Source organism: Silurus meridionalis, chromosome 17, assembly GCF_014805685.1.
Source record: "Silurus meridionalis isolate SWU-2019-XX chromosome 17, ASM1480568v1, whole genome shotgun sequence".
Lineage (NCBI taxonomy): Eukaryota > Metazoa > Chordata > Actinopteri > Siluriformes > Siluridae > Silurus > Silurus meridionalis.
In genome coordinates this window covers 11454261-11477235 of record NC_060900.1, presented here as the reverse complement: position 1 = coordinate 11477235, position 22975 = coordinate 11454261, and the positions used below count along the sequence as shown (strand labels likewise).

General features: G+C 36.6%; 1 protein-coding gene across 1 annotated transcript in view; it reads right to left on the bottom strand.

Annotated features, from left to right (window-relative positions):
• The window catches only part of LOC124399773, a 31153-nt gene extending 8831 nt beyond the window's left edge, over positions 1–22322 (bottom strand). The window contains exons 1-5 of the mRNA XM_046870936.1: positions 22119–22322; positions 21842–22010; positions 20694–20773; positions 19169–19389; positions 3390–3458 (exon numbers count right to left, since the gene is read on the bottom strand). Coding sequence (XP_046726892.1) covers positions 3390–3458; positions 19169–19389; positions 20694–20773; positions 21842–22010; positions 22119–22322 — 743 coding nt within the window. The remainder of the gene's footprint in view (positions 1–3389; positions 3459–19168; positions 19390–20693; positions 20774–21841; positions 22011–22118) is intronic.
• Between the last annotated feature and the right edge of the window lie 653 nt (positions 22323–22975).

The window sequence follows — 22975 nt, the reverse complement described above, 5'->3', positions numbered from 1 at the left end:
TCATGCTCCAGTAACTCTTGAATTGGCCCTCCCTGGCTGCTATAGGTCCTTATATGCTTGAAAAATGAATGTATTACTTTTGTCAGATAACCACTTTGTTCAGTTTCTCTCAGAAAAGATCTCTACATTTCTTGAAATTAATTCAACAGAGGGAATCTCTACATCTTTACTTTGGGAAACACTCAAAGCTTATTTACGTGGGGAAATTATTTCCCGCTCTACTCATATCAAGAGACTCCGTAATAAGAGGCTTCTCGAACTCTCTGAGCAAATTGGCATATTAGATCAGGATTATGCAAGCCACCCAACTCTTTCCTTATATAATGAAGGGGTCTTTTTGCAGTCTGAATTTAACCTTCTTTCCACCGCTCAAGCTAAACAGCTTTTGCTTAAATCGCACCATTTCTACGAGTTTGGCGATAAACCAGGTAAAGCACTGGAATTACAACTTAGATTTAAAACTGCAAAAAAAATTATTACCCAAATCCAAACCCAAGAAGGTAGTATTTTAACAGATCCGCAAGAAATTAATAACGTATTCAAATCTTTTTATTTATCATTATATCAGTCAGAATCTTTTAAGGATCCTAACGCTATCAGTAGTTTTTTTGATCTTAAGATCCCCCAAATTGCTAGCGAATCAAAAGCCAAATTGGACTAACCTATTAGCTTAACAGAAATTATGCAATCTATATCACAAATGCAGAGTGAGAAACGGATTTCTGACAGAGTTTTTTAAAAAGCTTTCACCTCAGCTTTCTCTCGGTCTTTAAAGAGTCTCTAAACGACGGTTACCTACCCCCCTATTTATGTCAGGCGTCAATTTCTCTTCTATTAAAAAGTTGGAGTGTGGATTGTACCGCCCAGTCTCACTCCTCAATGTAGATGTAAAAAAAAAGTTTTCTCTCCTGGATAAGAAACTGTTATCCAAGACATCATTCACCCAGACCAGCTTTATTAAAAATAGGCAGGGTTTTTTTAATATCAGACGGTTGATGAATATAATTTACACTTCATCTGACTCTTCTATGCCTGAGGCCTTGGTTTCTCTCGATGCAGAGAAGGCATTCGATCGAGTTGAGTGGGACTATTTATTTTTTGATGATAGATTTGAGTCCTACTAAAAACTAACATTCCTCTCCCTTGGCGTCCATGAGAACAAACGGTGTTAGCTCAGGTTATTTTACTCTTTACCATGGCACCAGACAGGGTTGCCCACTATCCCCTCTTGTTTGCTTTAGATATAGAACCTCTCGCGATCTCCCTTCGTAATAACCACAATATCACTGGTATTATTAGAGCAGGAAATGAACAAAAGATTTCCCTTTATGCGGATGACATAGTGGTGTATGTTTCAGATCCAGAATCATCTCTTCCCTACGTTTTAGATATTTTGAATCAGTTTAGTGGTGTCTCTGGCTATAAATGAAATGTACATAAGAGTGAGCTTTTTCCAATTAATTCTTCTGCAAGATCTATTCCAATATCAACATTACCATTTAAATTAGCCTCGGACAACTTGAGATACTTGGGAGTAACAATATTATTTAAGCATAATTTTATTGCATTGTTAGAGAAAACCAAGCAAGATCTTGCCAAATGGACGACTCTTCCGCTCTCTTTGGCAGGTATAATCAATAGTATAAAAATGAATATTCTTCCCAAATTTCTTTTCTTGTTTCAAAGTATTCCACTTTTTCTACCAAAAACATTTTTTAGAACCTTAGATCAAGCAGTATCTAATTATATTTGGAACGGAGGCCCAATAAGGTTTCAAAAATTGTTTCTTCAACAGCCCAAAAAACTGTGTGGGTTTGCACTCCCTACTTTTTAATATATTACTGGGCAGCAAATATCCATAGTATTCTCGCCTGGAGCCAGTCACACTATGGCCTGTACTAATGGGTTCCGGCATGGGTTGAGATAGAATGTAGTTCCTGTACTCATGTGCCTCTGCATGCTTTATTATGCTCTTCGTTATGCTCTTCGTTGAAGACATCCAATTACTCCTCCAATCCTTTAGTTCTACAAAGCCTTAAAATCTGGAAACAATTTAGAAAACATTTCGGTTTCCAGGCAGCATCAGGTCTGTCTCCTATATATAAAAACCCCTCCTTTCTACCCTCTATTTTGGATGGATCCTTTGCACTGTGGTTAAGAAGGGGCATTGTAAACATTAATGATCTTTTTCAGGAGAATACATTTGTCACATTTTCCTACCTGTCAGAAAAATTCAACCTACCTAAAACTATTTTTTTCCGATATCTCCAAATTCGTGATTTTGTAAAGAATACATCCTCTCATTTACATTTACATTTACATTTGTGCAAGACATTAGCAGACAACCTTATCCAGAGCGACGTACAAAAGTGCTTTGAGTCTCTAGTAATGAATAAATCTACACTGGTATGCAAGATTACAAACTTAATATAAATATAACCCTTGAATTCTACAAGCTTGAAAGTGCTAATTTAAGTATTTCAGAAAGAGGTAGGTCTTTAGTCGTCGCTTGAAAATAGTCAGGAACTCTGCTGTACCGACATCTAGGGGAAGTTCATTACACCACCTCGGTGCCAGAACAGAGAAGAGCCTTGAAGTGTACCTACCTCTCATTCTGAGAGAAGGATGTACCAGTCGAGCAGTACTGGAGGATCTCAGACAACGTGATGCAGTGCGAGATGTGATGAGGTCACTGAGGTAAGATGGTGCTGGTCCATTTTTGGCCTTGTAGGCAAGCATCAGTACTGGAAGCCAGTGAGGGGAGTGCAGCAGTGGGGTGGTGTGGAAGAACTTGGGCTGATTGAACACAAGTCGTGCAGCTGCGTTTTGGATCATTTGCAGTGGACGAATAGCGTTCAGGGGAAGACCTGCCAGCAGAGAGTTGCAGTAGTCAAGTCTTGAAATGACAAGAGACTGAACAAGCACCTGGGCAGCCTGTGTGGACAGAAATGGTTGAATCCTTCGGATGTTATAGAGAAGAAATCGACAAGAACGAGCAACATTAGCAGTATGTGGGAAGAAGGACAGTTCATTGTCCATAGTTACCCCAAGGTTATGAGCAGTGGCTGAAGGGGAGAGCAGAGAGTCATGAAGTGTTATTTGGAAAGCTTGACCTGGAGATGAATCACCTGGGATGACCAACAGTTCTGTTTTGCTGGGGTTGAGTTTTAGTTGGTGAGCACTCATCCATGAAGATATGTCTGTCAAGCATGCTGATATCCGAGCGGAAGTTGTGGTATCTGATGGAGGGAAAGTAAAGATTAGTTGAGTGTCATCTGCATAGCAGTGTTAAGAAAACCCATGTGAGGATATGACTTCACCAATGGAGTGGGTATAGAGGGAGAAAAGGAGGGGACCAAGTACCGAGCCTTGTGGGACACCAGTGGTGAGTCTGCACGGGGCAGATGTGGATCCCCTCCATGTTACCTGGTATGAGCGACATTTCCTGCACCCACCTCCTAAACAAGAGATTGATCGAGTTTTAGAAACAAAACTTTGCTTTGTAAGGGTACTGTCTCTAATATTTATAAAACAATTTTTTCATTCATTGTCCAGTCAGGCTCTTCATCCCTTTCTAAAATAAAGAGTAACTGGGAATCAGACCTTAATTATAATTTCACGGAAGAGGAATGGTCCAAGGCCTTTGGTCGTGTACATACTTCGTCTATATGCACCCGTCATTCGTTAATACAGTTTAAAGTGTATTGGACAAAGACCAAACTATCTAAAATTAACCCTGGTTTGGATCCAACTTGTGATCGGTGTTGGCAGGCTCTGGCTACTCTTTATCATACTTTTTGGCTTTGCCCAGCCTTGACCTCTTTCTGGACATCAATTTTTAAATCAATCTCTGAGTACTTCATTTTAGATATTAAACCATGTCCCCTAATAGCATTATTTGGACTCAACCCCACAAATCCCTCCTTGTCATCCTTACAATCAAACATGCTCGCCTTTTGTTTTATAGTAGCAAAGAGACTTATATTACTGAATTGGAAGAATCCTCACACACCCAGTTATTCTCATTGGATACATGTCCTGTCGCAATTTATTCAAATAGAAAAGATCAGATTTACATTACTTGGTATTATGGAAAGGTTTTAAACCACCTGGCAACCATTCTTATCATATATAAGAGAAAGAGGAATGGGAAAAAAAAAATTCTGTTCTCCTTGTTTAGCCTTTTTGAGCTCTTCCCCTTGCCCTGACTTCTTGGTAGATGTAGAAAGGAAAAAGGAAAACATATATCTTTGAGAGTGTAATGTACTTAGGTGCAAATATTTTATTTTATTTTTATATCTTTCTCCTGTTCTTGATGCTAACATTAATTATTGTGATTGTATGTATAACTTAGAAAGAAAGAGACCAATTTCTTGTTGTTGGACTAGATTAACCACTGTTCAATTTTCTTTCTCGCCTAAGTGTCGTTCTGTTTGAAGTGCATCAAAAAAAAGAGTTGAATTATAGTGTCGAATGCAGCACTAAGATCTAGTAAAACCAACAGCAAAATAAAGCCTTGGATTCAGCAGCGACAACGGTCTGTACGACCCGCACAGGTTGGTATCCTTGCCCTTCCTCAAGAGAAGGGCTATTGAGGCTTGATTAAAAGTGGGCGGTAGCATGCCCTGATCCAGAGATTCATTGATCACACCAAGGAGCAGCGGTGCCAATTTATCGATAAACTTTTTTAAAAACTCAACAGGAAAACCATCTGGGCCTGGGGCTTTATAAGACTGCATTGCCTATATTGAAGCGCTGACTTCACTAAAGAGATAGTGGAGAGTCCAAGTCCCTTACAGAGACCGTATCAATAACAGGAAAAGCGACACTTTAAAGGAAAGCACACAGTCTCTTATTATCGGTAAGGCATTCATATTTATAAAAAGCAGAGTAATATGACTTAAATACTGCATTGATCTCTATGGGATTGGTAACAGTAACATTTGAGTCATTATTAATCTGCGGTATTAGGCGTGATGCAGGCTGCTATCTTAGTTGATGAGCTAACAATCTGCTTGGTTTATCACGTGTTCATAATACGATCCTCGAGTTTGTAGTAGCATGCGTTCACTTTCTTTGGTGGAGAGGAGATTGAATTCTGCTTGCAACTCACCACGTTCTTTGTATAGCTCTGGAGAAGGGTTGGACGCGTAGCTCTGATCGAGTTGGCTGATAGCCAAAGAAATTTCACTTAGTTTAGCTCTGTGCTTCCGATATATAAAAGCAGAGTACGAAACAATTTGCCCCCTGAAATAGGCTTTCAGAGTCTCCCATAATAATGAGCATGGAGTAGAGTCAAGATGATTAAACAAAAAGAATTCATCAATGGCTTTAGAAATAGACGAACAGAAATCCTTCTAGGATCCTGCTAGGAGATGCGAATTAAACCACCAAGGAGATTGTTTTAAGAATTGGATATCCAACGCTAGAGGAGCATGATCAGAGATCATAATGCCCAAATAATCTGTAAATACAACGGCGTGATTAAGATGGCTATGAATTAAAAAAAATAATCAATTCTGGAATATGAATGACGCACTGGGGAGAAAAATTAGAATTTTTTGATCCCGGGATTGCGACATCACCATTGGTCTACCGTTTTGTTACACAAAATCGGAGATCGATTTAGACATTATAGATTGGGATACAGGACGAGAACTATAACAATCCAAAACAGGGTTCAAAACACAATTCAAATCACCACCAAAAATTATCAAATGGGTGTTTATAAAGGGAAGACTGCTCTGTAACCTATTTGCAAAATCAGGATCATCAAGGATCATCAGTGATATAAAAACAAGGAGTAAACATCACGTCCGACAGCGACAAAAAAGATGTTCATACTTTAGACAGTTTAGATAGTTTTTATATACTTGCTGGCTTCGGCAGGTGAAAGAAAATCTTTCCCCACACCATTGTGTGTAATACGTAGCCGCGCTGGACAAAACAACCTGTACCGCATGCCTTCAATGCCACACAGCTGTCGCCGGACCTAGTTAAAAATCTATATTTTCATTTTAACTGAAAATGTCATCTTTTTTGTCAAAACATTTTTTAATTCACTTATTGCACTTTTTTCAAGGTTTTACATGATCAAATGATTTATATTTTGACAATTATGCATATTTTTATGGTAAAGGTTAATGTGTTTTTTAATGTGTTTGGACCCCCTTTTGCCTTCAGAACTGCCTTAATTCTTCCTGGCATAGATTCAACAAGGTACTGGAAACATTCCTCAGAGATTTTGGTCCATATTGACATGATAGCATCACGCAGTTGCTGCAGATTTGTCGGCTGCACATCCATGATGCGAATTTCCTGTGCCACCACATCCCAAAGGTGCTCTATTGGATTGAGATCTGGTGACTGTGGAGGCCATTTAAGTACAGTGATCTCATTGTCATGTTCAAGAAACCAGTCTGAGATGATTCGCGCTTTATGACATGGCGTGTTATCCTGCTGGAAGTAGCCATCAGAAGGGTACACTGTGGTCATAAAGGGATGCACATGGTCAGCAACAATACTCAGGTAGGCTGTGGCGTTGCCACGATGCTCAATTAGTTCTAATGGGCCCAAAGTGTGCCAAGAAAATATCCCCCACACCATCACCAGCCTGAACCGTTGATACAAGGCAGGATCCATGCTTTCATGTTGTTGACATCAAATTCCAAATTCTGACCCTACCATCCGAATGTCGCAGCAGAAATCGAGACTCATCAGACAAGGCAACGCTTTTCCAATCTTCTATTGTCGAATTTTGGTGAGCCTGTTCCAATTGTAGCCTCAGTTTCCTGTTCTTAGCTGTCAGGAGTTGCACCCGGTGTGGTCTTCTGCTGCTGTAGCCCATCCGCATCAAAGTTCGATGATGCTAATGACTATGAAAAGTCATATTTTTCACAATAGATTTCTAAACCTTGATTTGTTATGTCACGTTTCTTTATTAAAATATTTCCCTTTTCTAACAGTTTTTCATTAAATTGTTCCTTCCTTTATTTCATATTAATGTTAAAAGAGTCATATTTTTGCCAAACACGGTTATCATGAAACCTTTTTCGTTCACTTATTGCACTTTCAAAGGGTTTTTCATGAAAATATGCTTCTTAATATGAAAATTCCTATTTTTATAATGACTATCCTATGTTGTCATATCACGTTTTGCTTATAGTTAAATGATGACATGAAATATAAAAAAAAAAATGGCAGAAAAGCAGTTTCTTCACCCCGGAGGCAGTTCTGGTTACAACTATACTTCAGCTCACCGACATTGGTAGGCTTCAGACTTCATATCAGGACATGCTGATTAGACACAAAATTGTGTGTTGGGTTTTCTTGGGGCAGAGGAAGAGTTAGTGAGGCATCAGCACTAATAGAATTAAATTTCTTAACCAGGGCAGAAACGTAGTCGTCCACCATCACGTCCAGGTTACCCGAGGAAGAAATGCCAGTGCGTCGCCTGACCCATGGGGTCGGGAAAGGCCGGCCCATTAGAATTTCAAAAGGTGACAGTTTAGTAGTTGAAGATGGGGTCATTCTCATTTTTGTGAGTACTGCCAAAACAGTACTAACAGTTCAATTTCGGTGTGCCGTTATCAATTTCAATCACACTAGGAATACCAAACCTAGAGATGATCTCTTTCGTTAATATTTTTACAACTGGTTTAGCGTTATCTGTCACGCATGCAAATGCTTCTGGCCACTGACTGAATCTGTCAACTATAACCAACAGGTATCTCAAATTTCATACAGGTGGCATATGTGTGTGAAATCTATCTGTAGGTGTTGGAAAGGTTTCTCAGAAAAAGTAAGCGCATCATGTCGTACAGGTCAATGTATGTTAGTTTTGGCACAAGTCAAACATGAATCTAACACTAGCTTTGTTGTTTTAGCTACATCAGCAATACAGTATTAGCCTGTGTTTATAGCCTGTGTGACTTTAACTATGCTAATGTGTGACATCCCATAGTAATTCTTCACCAGCACTATTAAAGGTAATTTAGGCAGACATTTTTCCATCTACATTTCTAATGATTTACATTGTTTAGAAGTCCAATACTTTATGTCCTCCTCAGTAGTATTGCACATTTGAACGGTTTTTAATCAAAATTTGCTTATGAATATGAAAATTAATATTTTCCCAATAACAGTCATATTTCTATCAAAAAAGTCATATTGTTTTCAAACCACTGTTTATCATGAAACATTTTTCGTTTACGTCTTGCAATGTTTTGGACATTAAATTATGCTTATAAATCTGAAAATTCATATTTTTTAAACAACTCATTTTTATGGTAAAAGATTTTTTATGAAATTATAATTATGAATATGAAATGTAATATTTTACAAAAAAAAAATAAATGTCTAAAAAATATATATTTTTTTAAACCATTGTTATCAGGTTTTGCGTTGAATTTTTGCACTTTTAACGTTTTTAGTTAAATGATGCTTATGAATATAAAAAGTTAAATTTTTTTACAATAACTTGTAAAAACTTGATTTGTCATATGTTATTCATTTAATTTCTGCACTTTTAACAGTTTTGCATGAAATTATTTGTATGAATATGAAAATGTATATTTTACCAATTAATCCTATATTTTTAATTTAAAAAAGTTATATTTTTCTCAGACTATTGTTTTTAATGCAAGTCTTTTGCTTAAATATTGCACTTTTTAACGGTTTTTCATCAAATGATGAAAATTCATATTTTCAAAATAACTAACAAAGGTCAAAACATGATTTGTATGGTCACTTTTTTGTTTTGCATTCACGTATGGTATTTCCATCAACATATGATTTATATTTTACAGTAACTCATTTTTATGATGAAGGTTAACTGATATTTATCTATGAAATTATAATTATGAACATGAAATGTAATATTTTAAACCATGGTTTGTCATGTAAAAGTTTTTCGTTTACATATTGCACTTTTTATTGTGTTTTAATAAAATTATGCTAATGAATATGAAAATTCATATTTGCACAAAAACATTTTTATGAAAATTTTACTTTTTTAAATGAAATTATGGAAATGAATGTGAAATGTAATATTTTAATAAAAACAATATTTCTTTTTATAAAAGAAAGTCAGAATTGTTTCAAACCTTTGTTTGTCATATGACTTTTTGCGATGAATATTTGCACCTTTTTAGTTTTTTCAGTTAAATGATGCTGGGTTAAAAAAAACGCTTTCTCTTTGTCCTAGAACCCTTAAAATCAATAACTGTTATGTATGAAAAAAATATGTCCAAAAATATTTTTTCATTTCAGTTTATTGTTCACTTATTGCAAAATTTCATGATTTTCAATTAAATTATGCTTCTAAATATAAAAATTCACATTTTAAAAATAATGGTTATCTTTTTATGAAAAATGTGCTTATGAATATGAAAATTCATATTTTTCAATAAAAATCATATTCTTATCAAAAAAAGAAATTATTGAAATCATGAAATTATTCCTTTCAATATGCAAATTAATATTTTACCAATTATTTTATATTTATATGAGAAAGGTCATATTTATGTCAAAACATGGTATTTCATGAAAATAAATATGACCATTTATATTTTAACAATATCTTAAAACTTGATTTGTCATTTCACATTTTTCATTGAATTTTTGCACTTTTTAACAGTTTTTCATGAAATAATTCTTAAGAATATGAGAATTTATAATTTCCAAATTAATATCATATGTATTTTTTAAAGTTATATTTTTCTCAGACCATGGTTTTTATTAGAAGTTTTTTTGCATGCATAATTGCATTATTTTAGTGTATTTTCTTTAAATTATGCTAATAAATATGGTCATTCATATTTTCACAATAACTATTACATTTTTAATAAAAATGACATTTTGTCAAAATATGCTTTGTACGGTCTCTTTTTTGTTTTTGCTACTTAATTTTTTAAAGGTTTTCCATGAACATATGCTTGCTGAATATGAAAATTTATATTTTCATAATTATCATTTTTCGTTATGTATGAAGTCATATTTTTGTCAAACCATGGTTTTTCATGTAAAAGTTTTCGTTCACAGAGTGCACTTTTTAATGTGTATTCATATTTTTACAATAAATATTTTTATGAAAAAAACGTCATATTGCTGTCTAAACACATTTTGTCATGTCACCGTTTCGTGCACTTAATGCACTTTTTAAATAGTTTTTAAAGAACTTATGCTAATGTATGAAATTTCATAAATTTACAATAAATCATATTTTTTATGAGAAGATAAACAATTTATGAAATTATTAGTATAACCATGAAATATGTTATATTTAAATAAAAAAAAATACATTTTGTATTTAAAAAATTCTTTTTTTTTTCAATCCATTGTTTATCACGTTTTGCGTTGACTTGTTGCACTTTTAATGGTTTGTAGTTAAATAATACTTATGAATATGAAAATTCATATTTTCACAATAATATTTTTATAAAAATGTTAAAGATTTTTTTTTCATGAAATTATGGTTATGAATATAATATGTAATTTTTTAATACTTTGATTTTTAATAAAAGAAAGTCAGATTTTGTTCAAACCATTGTTTGTCAACACTTCTTGCGTTGAATTGTTGCACCTTCAACAGTTTTTAGTTAAATTATGCTTATGAATATGAAAAGTCATAATTTCAAAATGAGTTGTAAAAACTTGATTTGTCATATCACGTTTTTCATTAAATGTATGCACAGTTTTTCATGAAATTATTTAGATGAATATAAAAAGGTAAATTTTAACAATTAATTTCATATTTTATTTAAAAAAATATATTTTTCTCAGCCCATGGTTCTTAAAGTAAGTTTTTTCTTACATATTGCACTTTTTAAACCTTTTATAATTAAATGATGCATTTGAGTAAGAAAATGTATATTTTTACAATAACTTTTAAATGTTTTATAAAAAAGTAATATTTTTGTAAAAACTTGATTTTTATAGTCACTTTATTGTTTTGCGTTCACTTATGGCACGTTTTCAAAAGTACAAAACAAAAACAACAGGTTTCATTTCATTCCGTCCCTATATGCAAATAATCCTTCATCATTACCACTCCAGTCTTACCATCGCCATCAAACATGGCAACATACAAAGTACAATTCCAAACAGCAATACAAGAATCAATCCTAAAACCAAGTATTCAACACTCATGAATAAATTCTTAATGTTCTCAAAAAACTTTGTCAGCAGTTATTTCACGTTCTCAAGACATCATGAGACAATTGTTTCTCAGTTCATGTTCAATATGTCTATAAGCAGTATTATCAGGTATACGTAGCAGTTTCTTCTCTCTGAATGATGTGTTCAAAGAGAATAAGGAAAATTTGGAGTGTAAGTACAACTATGCACATATTGTAATAGAATTTAGACCTAGAGCATGTATCAGCGTACGCTAAACAAAACAGTTTGTCAGATCTTCACCCCGGAGGTGGCCCCCTTTCTACTATAAAGGATATTTCCATGGGCTCTCAAATATTTCAGCCCTGAATACTCAGTTAAGCAGGCTTCCTATGCCAACAAACCAAGTAGTGCAGAGATTAAAGGGGTGCTGTTTTGATCCTGCTTGGGTGTATACACTGTGGCTGAAAATCAGTCAGAACTCCAGTTCTGGTTACAGCTAGAACAGTCACTGGATACTTCGGCTCAACGACCTTGGTAGGCTTTAGACTTCGTATCAGGACATGCTTTAGTAACATGTTCCTTAATGGTTTTGTTCATTCTCTCTACCACTCCAGCTGACTGTGGGTGATAGGGAATAATAAAATGGCAATCAATTGATAAGAGTTTAGCCAAAAGTTGTGTTACTTTTGTTGATGCAGAAGGTGTGCATTTATCACTTTTAATCACACTAGGAATCTGAATCTGTCAACTATAACCAACAGGTATCTCAAATTTCCCACAGGTGGCATATGTGTGAAATTCATCTGTAATTGTTGGAACGATTGCTCAGGAAAAGTAAGCGCATCATGTCGTACAGGTCAATGTATGTAAGTTTTGGCACAAGTCAAACATGAAACACAAGCTTCATTGTTTTAGCTACATCAGCAATAAAGTATGATCGGTTTATAACCTGTGTGACTTTAGCTAATGTGTGACATCCCATGGTAAAACACTATTAAAGATAGTTTAGGCAGAGCCATTTTTCCATCTACATCTCTAATGATACCAGCAGAATCTGATTTACATTGTTTAAAAGTCCAATACTTTATGTCCTCCTCAGTTGGCTGACTCTGAAGTATTTTTTTATCAATATCCAGTATATTGGAGATATGTGCCATCATCGGGATCTCAGATTTGCATGTACTGTGTCCAAATCTACTGGTTGTTTTGCTGCTTCCTTAGATACTTTATACGCTAACGTGTTTCCCCCAAATGTCTGCTGAATCGCCTGTTCTTTAGCCTAAACTATGGCCACTTTGACAGGGAGTTGAACAGCATTTTAAAGGTCCCCTATGAGATTAAAATGTGCTATTAGCTTTCCAATCAGCTGTTTTAAACTTTTAACTTTGCTTCCGTGTTTAGGAAAAATCATGCACAACATCATAAGCAGTTTATATAGTCACTACTTTAACTTCAGACAACTGACATGCTCTTGTAAGTGCGACCAACTCTGCAGCTTGTGCAGATGTGCGTATATACTGGTTTAGTTTAAACGATTATATCAGGTAATCTTACAACCACATATCCACATAAATACACATACACAGGGTTTTGAACACAATCTATCTAGAATAGGCAATCCCCCTCTTCCAGGTCCATATCTTTTTTTTTTTTTTTTCAATTCTTTTTTATTGAAAAACAACAATCTAAATGCAAAAATGTAAATGAAAAATTCTCCATTTTCCCTTTTTAAACAACAAAGAGCAAACATCCCCACCCAGCCACCCAAAACAACAAACAAACCGCCGACAAAGATGCACACACATGTTCATGCACACACACCCCACATCCCCCTGTTAAAACAAATGAAAAAACAAAAGAAAGTTTATGTATACAGTCGAAGTTTTGACCAAATTAGATCAGTTAACACCCATAGTCTCGTAAAATAAGCCACTTGCAAAAAAGGTGTCAGGAGAACCCCTCAGTGTATATTTTATTTTCTCCAACTTAAGAAAAAACATCAAATCTTTAAATCCCCGAGAGATGGAGGGATATTTTATTGCTTTCCAGGGTAGAAGTTTGCAACATCTGGCCAACAAATATGAGAATGCTAAAACATCTTTATGTACAGAACTCAGTGATACAGGCTCAAAATACAGAATACAGAATACCATCAACCATCTTCAATTTGTCCCACTGCTTCAAAAGCCTGAGAACTTTCTGAATCTCCCCAGCGTGCTCACAGCACGAGGCTCGTTTGCCCCTATTGATCTAAAACAGGACCCGGGACAGGCAAGGATCATTTTGTTGTGCGTCTCGAAGTTCATCCAATGACAAAACTGGTAAAGGGCATTGCCCAGGGGGTGACAAATGTTGGATGTCTTGAGCGATCAATGAGACTGCTCTTGATTCTACTCCTGCTTCCCAGTGACTATGACCCTCTAACACCGCAGACACCTCAACACAGGAGAGTGGACATTGGTTTGATGTTACACAGGGAGGGTCATCAGCGCCCTGAAGCCCAGTACTCAGCCAACTTGAAGATCCATCGCTGTTCACACGCGTCTAGTTTAGGCTTTGTGAGGATATAAGTTAATGGATTGTTATCGGTCCATACGACAAATTCACTGCCTTTCAGCCAGTGGCTGAATTTGTCGCAGACAGACTACTTCAAAGCCAAAAACTCTAAGCGATGAGCAGGATACCTGGCTTGGGCACGGTTAAGAGCCTTGCTAGCAGAAGCGATCGGCTGAGCTCTGGTCTCACCCTCTGCAAGTTTCGATAGTATGGCACCTAACCCGTCAGTAGAAGCGTCAGTGGACAATATAAATGGCCGGGTAAAGTCAGGATGTGTCAGCACCACAGAATTCACCAAAGCAGCTTTTAGCTGCTGGAAGGCACTGCTGTGCTCCTCCTTCCAATCCCCAGGGCTCAATTTCCTGAACGCAGCAACACGCTTATCTGGAGGCTTTTTGCCCCTTGGGGCAGCTGTCAATGCAAACAAAGGTTTTGCGATTGTGGAGCAATTCTGGATAAATCTCTGGTAATACAACACCATCCCAAGGAAAGACTTTATTTTCTTTTGAGACGGGGTTACCCCATCCTCCATCATCAAATCAGACTCTGATACTGCCGCAATAGCACTGACCTTGTCTGGGTCAGTTGCTACCCCTGTACTGTCAATAACGTGCCCCAAAAAACGCACGCTCACGCTAAACAAAGCATTCCCACCCAAGGCCGCCAAACAGTCTGCTTGGTGAGGTAAGGGGTAAGCGTCTTTAATGGTCCGAGCATTAAGCCAGTGGTAATCAACACAAACGCGAAGTTCACCGCTCTTCTTCCATACAAGGACCAGTGGGGACGCCCACTCACTACAAGACTTCCTAATGATGTCTTGCTCCTCCATCTCTGCGAGCACCTTCCTCAAGGTTTGATATTGGGCCGGGGGGACACGCCTATACGGAAGCCTGAAAGGGTGGTTGTCCGATAAATGAATCCTATGGACAAACTCTTTGGCCTTACCACAGTCTAGCCCGTGTTTAGAAAACACATCCTGATACTTCTGAATCAGCTGTAGAAGCTGATCCTTCCAGTACGAAGTGACTTCGCAGGACCCTATGTCAAGGTTACCGAGGCCAAGCTTTTGCAGTACACTATGTATATCAGAAGGGGAACCGCATATACCAACAGTAGAGGAGACAGACTGGCTCTGTACATTCACAGCCTCTCCGTGACTATGTCCAAGTTGCACATCCAAGTCTTAAACTGCTAAAACAGGAGACACATCTGCTATTTTGGCATTACGTCTCAAAGTGAGCGGTTCATCAGATGGGTTAATAACCTTAACCGGCACCCATCTGTCACCTGGCAGTGTGGCTATAACACGCCCGACAAGAACACCCTTCTTGTGAGTCTGAGCCTTTGGTGGCTCAACCAGCACAGCACTACCCACAGAAACGGAAGAAGTGTGACAGCTTTAGCAAGCTTAGCGGTACCGATGATGGTAGGGATAGAACTGCCCTGCTATCTGTCATGCCCAGATAACATACTCAAGAACCACTGGATCTCTGGTTCTCCTGTAGGATTCGGCTGATTCATGACACGCCAATAGCTTGGGGACTGTTTAAGTTGACTAAGAATGTATTTGATGACGTTAGTACCGACAATTAACTGGTCTTTATGTTCTGGTACAACAAGGGTTGGTACAACAACTGAGTGGTCATATACATGCATTTTTAGCTGATAGATGAACTTGGGCCTGACCCGAACACCACCACAACCTACAAGTAAAATATCAGCGTGGGGCTGATCAGACTCAAGGGTCCCACATGCATCTAGCAGCCTGTGCTCTATTTCCTCGCTAATAGTACATGCCATAGAACCAGTGTCCAATAGGCCCTGGCATATGACTGTATCATTAACCAACACATCTGCTTTTTCCAATTTTGCAATGTTCTTGAACAAAACAGTGCTGCTACTTCACTGTCGGAAAAAAAAGTACAAAACTGTACCTTTTAGGGTACAAGTGGCCGTCACTGGGGTGGTACCCTCAAAGGTACCTTTTTGTATCTTTAAAGCAAGGTACAGAATTGTACCTTATAGCTTTGTACCATTTAAGGAACAATTTTGTACCCCACACTGTCAGAAAAAAGGTACAAAAGTGTACCTTTTAGGGTACAAGTGGCTGTCACTGGGGTGGTACCCTCAAAGGTACAGTTTTGTACCTTTTAAAGCAAGGTACAAAATTATACCTTATAACTTTGTACCATATAAGGAACAATTTTGTACACCAAGGTACAATTGTGCATTTTGAAAAGATCACAAAATTGTACCTTATTAAAAGGATTCCCAGGGTATACCCCAATGAAAGCAGTTTTGATCCTATGTGGGCGAAAAATATCTTAAACTGGCTTACAGACATGCAGATTTTACAGATGCAATTTTATTTATAAACTTTCTATTTCAAAGAGAATTACTTGAAATGTATTGCATCATACCACAACAGCAGGTGCAAGAATAGACAAGTTCATAGCACATAAAAGCTCATCAGACATTACTTAAATATAAACAGATATAAAACAGTTTTAAAACAGCACCTCTTCAAGCAGAATTAACAGGAATACAAGAAATTGTCTTTACTGTATAATCCTTAATCAAATCTGAAAAAATACAAGAACTGATATACAGCTAATTATCAGCCTATTTTATGTGCTGCACATTGACGTTAATAGCAAAGGGCATTTTCAGCAAGAATACCTACTTGAATAGAATTTCTTGAAATGTATTGCATCATACCACAACAGCAGGTGCAAAAATAGACAAGTTCATAGCACATAAAAGCTCAGACATTAAATATAAACAGAGATATAAAACAGTTTTAAAACAGCAACCTCTTCAATAAAATTAACAGGAATACAAGAAATTGTCTTTACACTAGAATCCTTACAAATCAAATCAGAAAAAATACAAGAACTGATATATAGCTAATTATTAGGCTATGTCATGTGCTGCACATTGAAGTTAATAGCAAAGGGCATTTTCAGCAAGAATACCTACTGCTAATAAATAATTTGTCATCAACACTGTAGGTATCTAGTGCCTGGTAATCAACCTCCTCACCTGGTGAAAGGACAGTCCATTCATTTTCATATTTCACACAGTATGAATAATAGTGACGACAAAAAGATTCAGGTATAAACAGCTTGCCACACAATAACCAGTCTGTGTCCATGTTAAGAATGTACTTAATCTGAAAAAATAACGGAACTTCTTCTGCATGGAGGTGACCCACAGTAAACACATCTTTAACACAATATTTGACATCATCAATCTCTACTTCTGTTACTCGTTGAAGCTGTTTGCCTTCAAAATTGACATGGCTGTACTTCTTGTTCACACTTATTGAATGCTGGAGAGCTGTAGGTAAAGACTGAAAGGGTGTGTTCACACAAATTCCAGCAACTTTCTCATATTCCCCCAACATATTAACAGAAGACAATTCCCAACATTGTCTATGCTGATGTCGGTTACTTAAAGTGGATGAAATGTTAATGAAATTTTTACAAGCGCTAGCGACCTGTTTGAAATATTGATGTTTGCCCTCAAACCTTAAACACCATAAAGAACGCAAAGCCCCATAGCATAGCATCAAACGAGAGTAATGGATTAAATAATGACATTTTGGCGTAAGAACATCACCAAACTCTTTACCTGTACATGACAAAAACTCAGAAACTAAGAGATCAAGAGTGGGAAGCCATTCTTTTTTTACAACTGGTGCCATTATAATGTCAGAAATTTCACGACAAAGTAAGTAGACATGCCAATAGCTACAGCCCTCTGGGATTCTGTGTGCTACCAAAAAGGGCAGTAGGCGAAATAAACACCATTTCTGTGTGACAGACCCTACTACATTCAAGTTGTGTAGAAGTTTTTCAGAAAGAGGAACAGGCTTGTTTTTTATCATTCTGTCCAAAAGTAAGTTTCCTCAGCTCCTCGTTAAACTCTTGTATGGTTATGACTTTTCTCTGTGAGCTTTACTTAAAACAAGGCGCAACACTAGAGGAACTACACCTTCTAAAAAGTCATGCATCACATCCGGAGGAAGTGAGGTAGTGACATCAAAGTAGTCCAGTTTGTCAAAAGGACAGTCTCTGGTAACACCATAAATGGCTTTCGTGTCAGGATTTTCCTTTACACACTCCAAGTGGTATCTGTGGACATCAGTAGTTCTTAAAACAAAGTCAGATTCATTAAAACATCTCTTAATGTTGCTATGTGTGGCCATGCAGTATCTACAAATTCTACCAACATTAAATGACATGCTGAATCCACCTATTAAGTGAGAGGAAAGGTTATCAGCAGATACAACTTCAACAGCTGCACGAACATTTTTTTTCCACACCATCAACAAGTACATTAATTCCTTCTGATGAAAGCTTTTTAAGATCATCTATGAATGGCTTCAAAATTTCATCTAATCCAAATTGTTTCACAAGGCTATAGCGAGCAAGTAAAGCTAAATGAATATGTTTTAACTGAGAACAATACTTTGTACCTATATTTCCAATTGTATAGTAAAATGCACAGAGTTTGTGTTTGTTACGTTTTGAACCCAGAGGATTACACACCTCAAACTCGTCTTCATAAAGATGCAGTCTCAGAGCTTGTGGGTTATTTGCAAAGAATTTGTGGTTTTTGAAATGAAGTCCATCTCGATAATCTTTTAGACCAAGTTCATCTTTTTCAGTGTTGAACTCAGTTTGTATCTGGTCCCAGATGTCCTCATGGGAACAGTAATTTCTCAATACCTCACATATAGGAATGTACGAGTAACTTCCAGTCTTATTACCATACGTGTCTCTTAGTGTATACTGCACAGGCTGAGTCAACTCAAATTTTGATTTGCAATACTCTTTGAACATGTGTGGAGACCTAACAAGTCTCGAGGCCTCTGAAAAAGTCAGGGGACTGTAGCACTTTTGAAGTTCTGGGGATGCAGCAAGATCAAATCCATTTTCTTTTAGATGATATGCAAGAAATGAGTCATAGTTTTCTTTGAAAAAACTAAATAAGAAATTTACATCATCTAAAATGTCTTGCTGCACTGACTGAGGCAGGTGATTTTTTTCTCTGCATTTCAGAACAAAGGCACATAGGTTCTCTCTAAATTGCTGAAACAGCTCCTTCATGTTTGGAGGGGCAGACAGTACAACACTATCATTAGGACATTCTTCCTCAACATCCTCAAAGAAAGGAAGAGGATCATCAGTCATAGTCTGTTGTAACACCGTATGTTTATGCTTTCGTAAACGTGACATCTAAAGGACTCATACTTTGAAAATGTTCTCTGACAGTCATTAAGACCACAAGTTATTGAAAAATTTGCCTCATGTGCATGAATGAGACCAATGTGCTGGATTAATTTGACAATTGTGAATGTTCTCCGAGAGCATTTAGGACAACAGAAGGGGCGAGGCATTTTTGCAGATGTTACTGTAAAAGGTTGATTACTCTGGTAACTGGAGTAAGTAGAAGCTTGTCACCATCCACAGTAAGTTTCAAAACATACCGCTGAAGAAACACCAGAGTGTTCTTCAAGTGAGGTGGATATGTCAAATTGAAGACAAAATAGGCACAGAATGCAGAAAGAACCCCTTCGTCCACACCGCTAGCCCGGCAGATCTCTATCCCATCAACTCTGATGACAGCAGTGACTCTTCTTGTAAGCACAGTTTTCCAGTCAGTGGTTTCCTGTACTTGAACAGTTGGATATGGTGAAGATGGGTCACTCTAAAAAGACAAAAGCACAAATAAGATTTTATATCAGTCAAATTTTATGATCATACAGGTTAAATGTGCCCTAGAATGAAAAATTGAATTAACCTTGGCACCTTGGCAAATATCGTGAGTCTCAAACACTATTGCTTCCTCCTTTCATATGTAAATCTTGTGCATGAAAACACCACGGAAAAATAGGCGAATCTCAACATAACACCGACTGTAACGCAACCACCGGAATGTACGCCCCTAGCATTTGCATATGCCAGCCAATGACTTGCCAAGTTCGAATCAGGAGAACGAACTCCAGAGGAAGTCTGGTGATTCTGCAGACGGAAAACAGCAGCATTCTTACAGCGTCACTCAGCTCGCTCTGGCTACTCTGGTTATCTCTGTATGTATGTAAACCTATTAATAGCCACACAAATGTTGTTCAGGCAACGCGTACATTGATTATCTTCACTGCATATAAAATAAAACGAAATAAAACAACCCTGCCTCTTTTCGTTTACATTTAAAAAAATATTAAGCCTATTAATAAGTGGTTCACGCAATAAGTGTGCATATATGATTATCTTCACTGTAATAAAATTAAATATGACATAAAACACAACTCTCGTTTCGTTAAGTTTTAATGATCAAAGAAATAACTTCACTTTACCCTCAGCCAAAACAAATAGCCAAGGAACAATTGATAGATCCATGAGGCCAAAGATCGCCGCGATAGATATGCACAAGACGGATTATAACTCATGTTCAACCACTACAGAAACATCAGAGCCAGCGGCAGACGTCAGAAGGACTAGCCGAGAAAAGGCTGCTCTAGCCAGGCTTAATGAGCACTGAGCGCCCAGTGGCCGACTGGATCTCGCAACTCCAAAAACTGGAGATCAAAATTTCAAATAGGTGCTCTCTTTATAAATAAACCACAGATTTTAGCTTTAAACAAGTACATTTTTACTGAAACAGGCTCAAACATATAAGGTTGGATCAATGCCTAATCTCTCCACCGTCATGCCGCAACTGACTATGCAATGAAACAGCCAATCAGAGCAGAGGTCTACATTACTATTCATGACACTTCCAAATAAGGCAATGTCAGCCCATTTCATTCTAGGGACAATTTCTAGGGTTGTAAATGGACCTGTAAAACCATATCTGGACATTTTTTGCCCTTAAATAAGCCACATACACTCTATGTAGATATCAGGGAACAATTTAACTAATCTGCATTAATAGTAAGATGATTATTATTCAGTAAATGTTTTAAAAATTAAAAAAATGCATTTATGATAGACAGAGAAACATGCGCATACCTCCCCAAGCACAATGAAGTGTTCAAGCTTTTCTCTGAACAAGACTAGCAACATGAGAAGTGCTGTTTTGAAATCAATTCCTGAAACAAAAGAAAACACATGATACTGACTAATGTTCCCTCTAATTTTTTTTCTTACTGAGCAAAACTTTTCTCTATTGAGCGGACATTTTTGACCACCTGAACTTGTACAGTGTACGTAAACACACAAAAAAATGTAATTGTAACTTTTAAATAATGTGCCATTTCTATTTTATTTGACCCCTGATGTAACTTAGTGAAAACAATCAGTTCAGTCACTAAATTAAGCATGTTAGGTGACTTTTATTTCTTTTTTTTTTTTTTTTTTTTACAGTGCTGTGTTAACTAGTCTTTACTAAGAAATTCTATTTTAAAAAATCTTCCGCAGGACAGTTTAATTCTTTATAATAATAATATGAGCAGTTACACTGAGATGGTTTCGGACAACTTTAATGTGTTTTGTATAGGCTAGTCAATTATTAGCAATAGACAGCATTAAACCATCAACATTAAATGTTTGTTGAATTTCCACGATTTTTCTATATCAGGGGGTTTCAAACTTTTTAATGGCTAGGCTTTATTAGGCTTACAATATAATATAATAAAATTTAAAGATAATTGAAGTAGGCCTATTAAAACATATCGGTTATAACTATTTAAACTGATATATTATATCAGTTTGCTTCAATTTGTTTTACTATTATATTATTATAATATGAAAACAAACTGAAGCATTTAACAGATTATAGCTATTAACAAATCAAGAAAAGTGAACATGTGAACTCTTTAATAGTTATCCTAACATCCATGAAACCAACACCATACACACGTTTGCACGCAACACCTGTGATGACGTTATATTTCACATGTCTTTGCATTTTGCGTTGCCTCTCGTATTGAGCCATTGATACAGACATGATATACAACCTGACTGAGCCTTGAAAGCGGTGCGTAGCCATCAATGGTGGGGCAGAAAGCTGTCAGATTTCATTAAAAATATCTTCATTTGTGTTACAAAGATGAACAAAAGTCTTGTAGGTTTGGATGAGTAATTACTGACAGAATTCTCAGTTTAGGGTGAACTAACCCTTTAATAAATAGGATAAGATTTAAAAAAACGTCAATTACCATTATGGTCTTCAACGAGAGATTCTTCTCTAGCTTCTATGAGCGGCTTTGCTAAAAGAGATTTCCCGCAAGCAAGTTGTAGCACACTGGATGCAATGTTTCCAAAGCTTTCTTGAAAGTGCCGGCAAAGATTAACAGACTTGTACAGGAAACCAATTTCTTGATAAAGCTGAAATTTGTTAAAAAGACACAAACATAAGAAAGTCAGAATTTTTTATACAGTTTCAGTGTCCTACATGTTAATGGGTTTGTGTACTTTTATAATTTCCACACTTACCCCTGATGAACTCTTCAAAAACGGATATTTGTTGACAGCATCTTCAACAGTCATCCCACCAATAATCTCCTTACGCCTCCAGGCAAAGGTCCTCCTCATTCGCTCTTCAACAATACGAGCATCTGGCTGTGTCTTTCGATATTGGTCCTGTAGGACTTTCACATGTCCCTCTATTGAGGTAGCATCCTCTCCAGCAACATCCATGTCCTTGTACACAGACAAAACAATCAGGTAGAATATTATTTCTAACTTCTTGGCAAGAAAATAAAGAAAATGTTTGCCTTTTCACAGGTGTCTTGTCACTCGTTATAATGATAAATTTGAGAACAATACACTGGCAACATGTACCATTGTAAAAGATTATAAATGTATGCTCTCACCACAGGCCTTTTCATTTGTTTGCAAGTGCTTTTTCAGGTTCCTGAGACTTTTTGAATGACCAAACTTCTGTTTAAGTTTTTTCACTTCTTCAACATCAGCCAAAGGTGTCCGTTCAAATTTAAACTTGCGTTTCAGAGACATGTGCCATGTGTGCTATTTAAAAACATATTTTGGCAAAAGAAGAAGAAGAAAAAAGGTTTTACACAAAATTAACTGTATGACTAGAACCAAGAGTAGGATATTAAGATTTACTCCTCTACTTACATATCCATTGCCCTCTTTGTCCTTTAAAAGGGTACCTCAGAATAAGGGCCTTAGCCACTTGAACATACTCTTCATTAGTCGGATACCTGCAAAACATTTTAAACACTTTGTAGAAACAAAGACACCTACATCTTGTTTAAAATGTAATTAAAATGTAAAACCTTGGGCACAGTTAATGGGGAATACTTACATACTGTACTGAGCCATGCTTT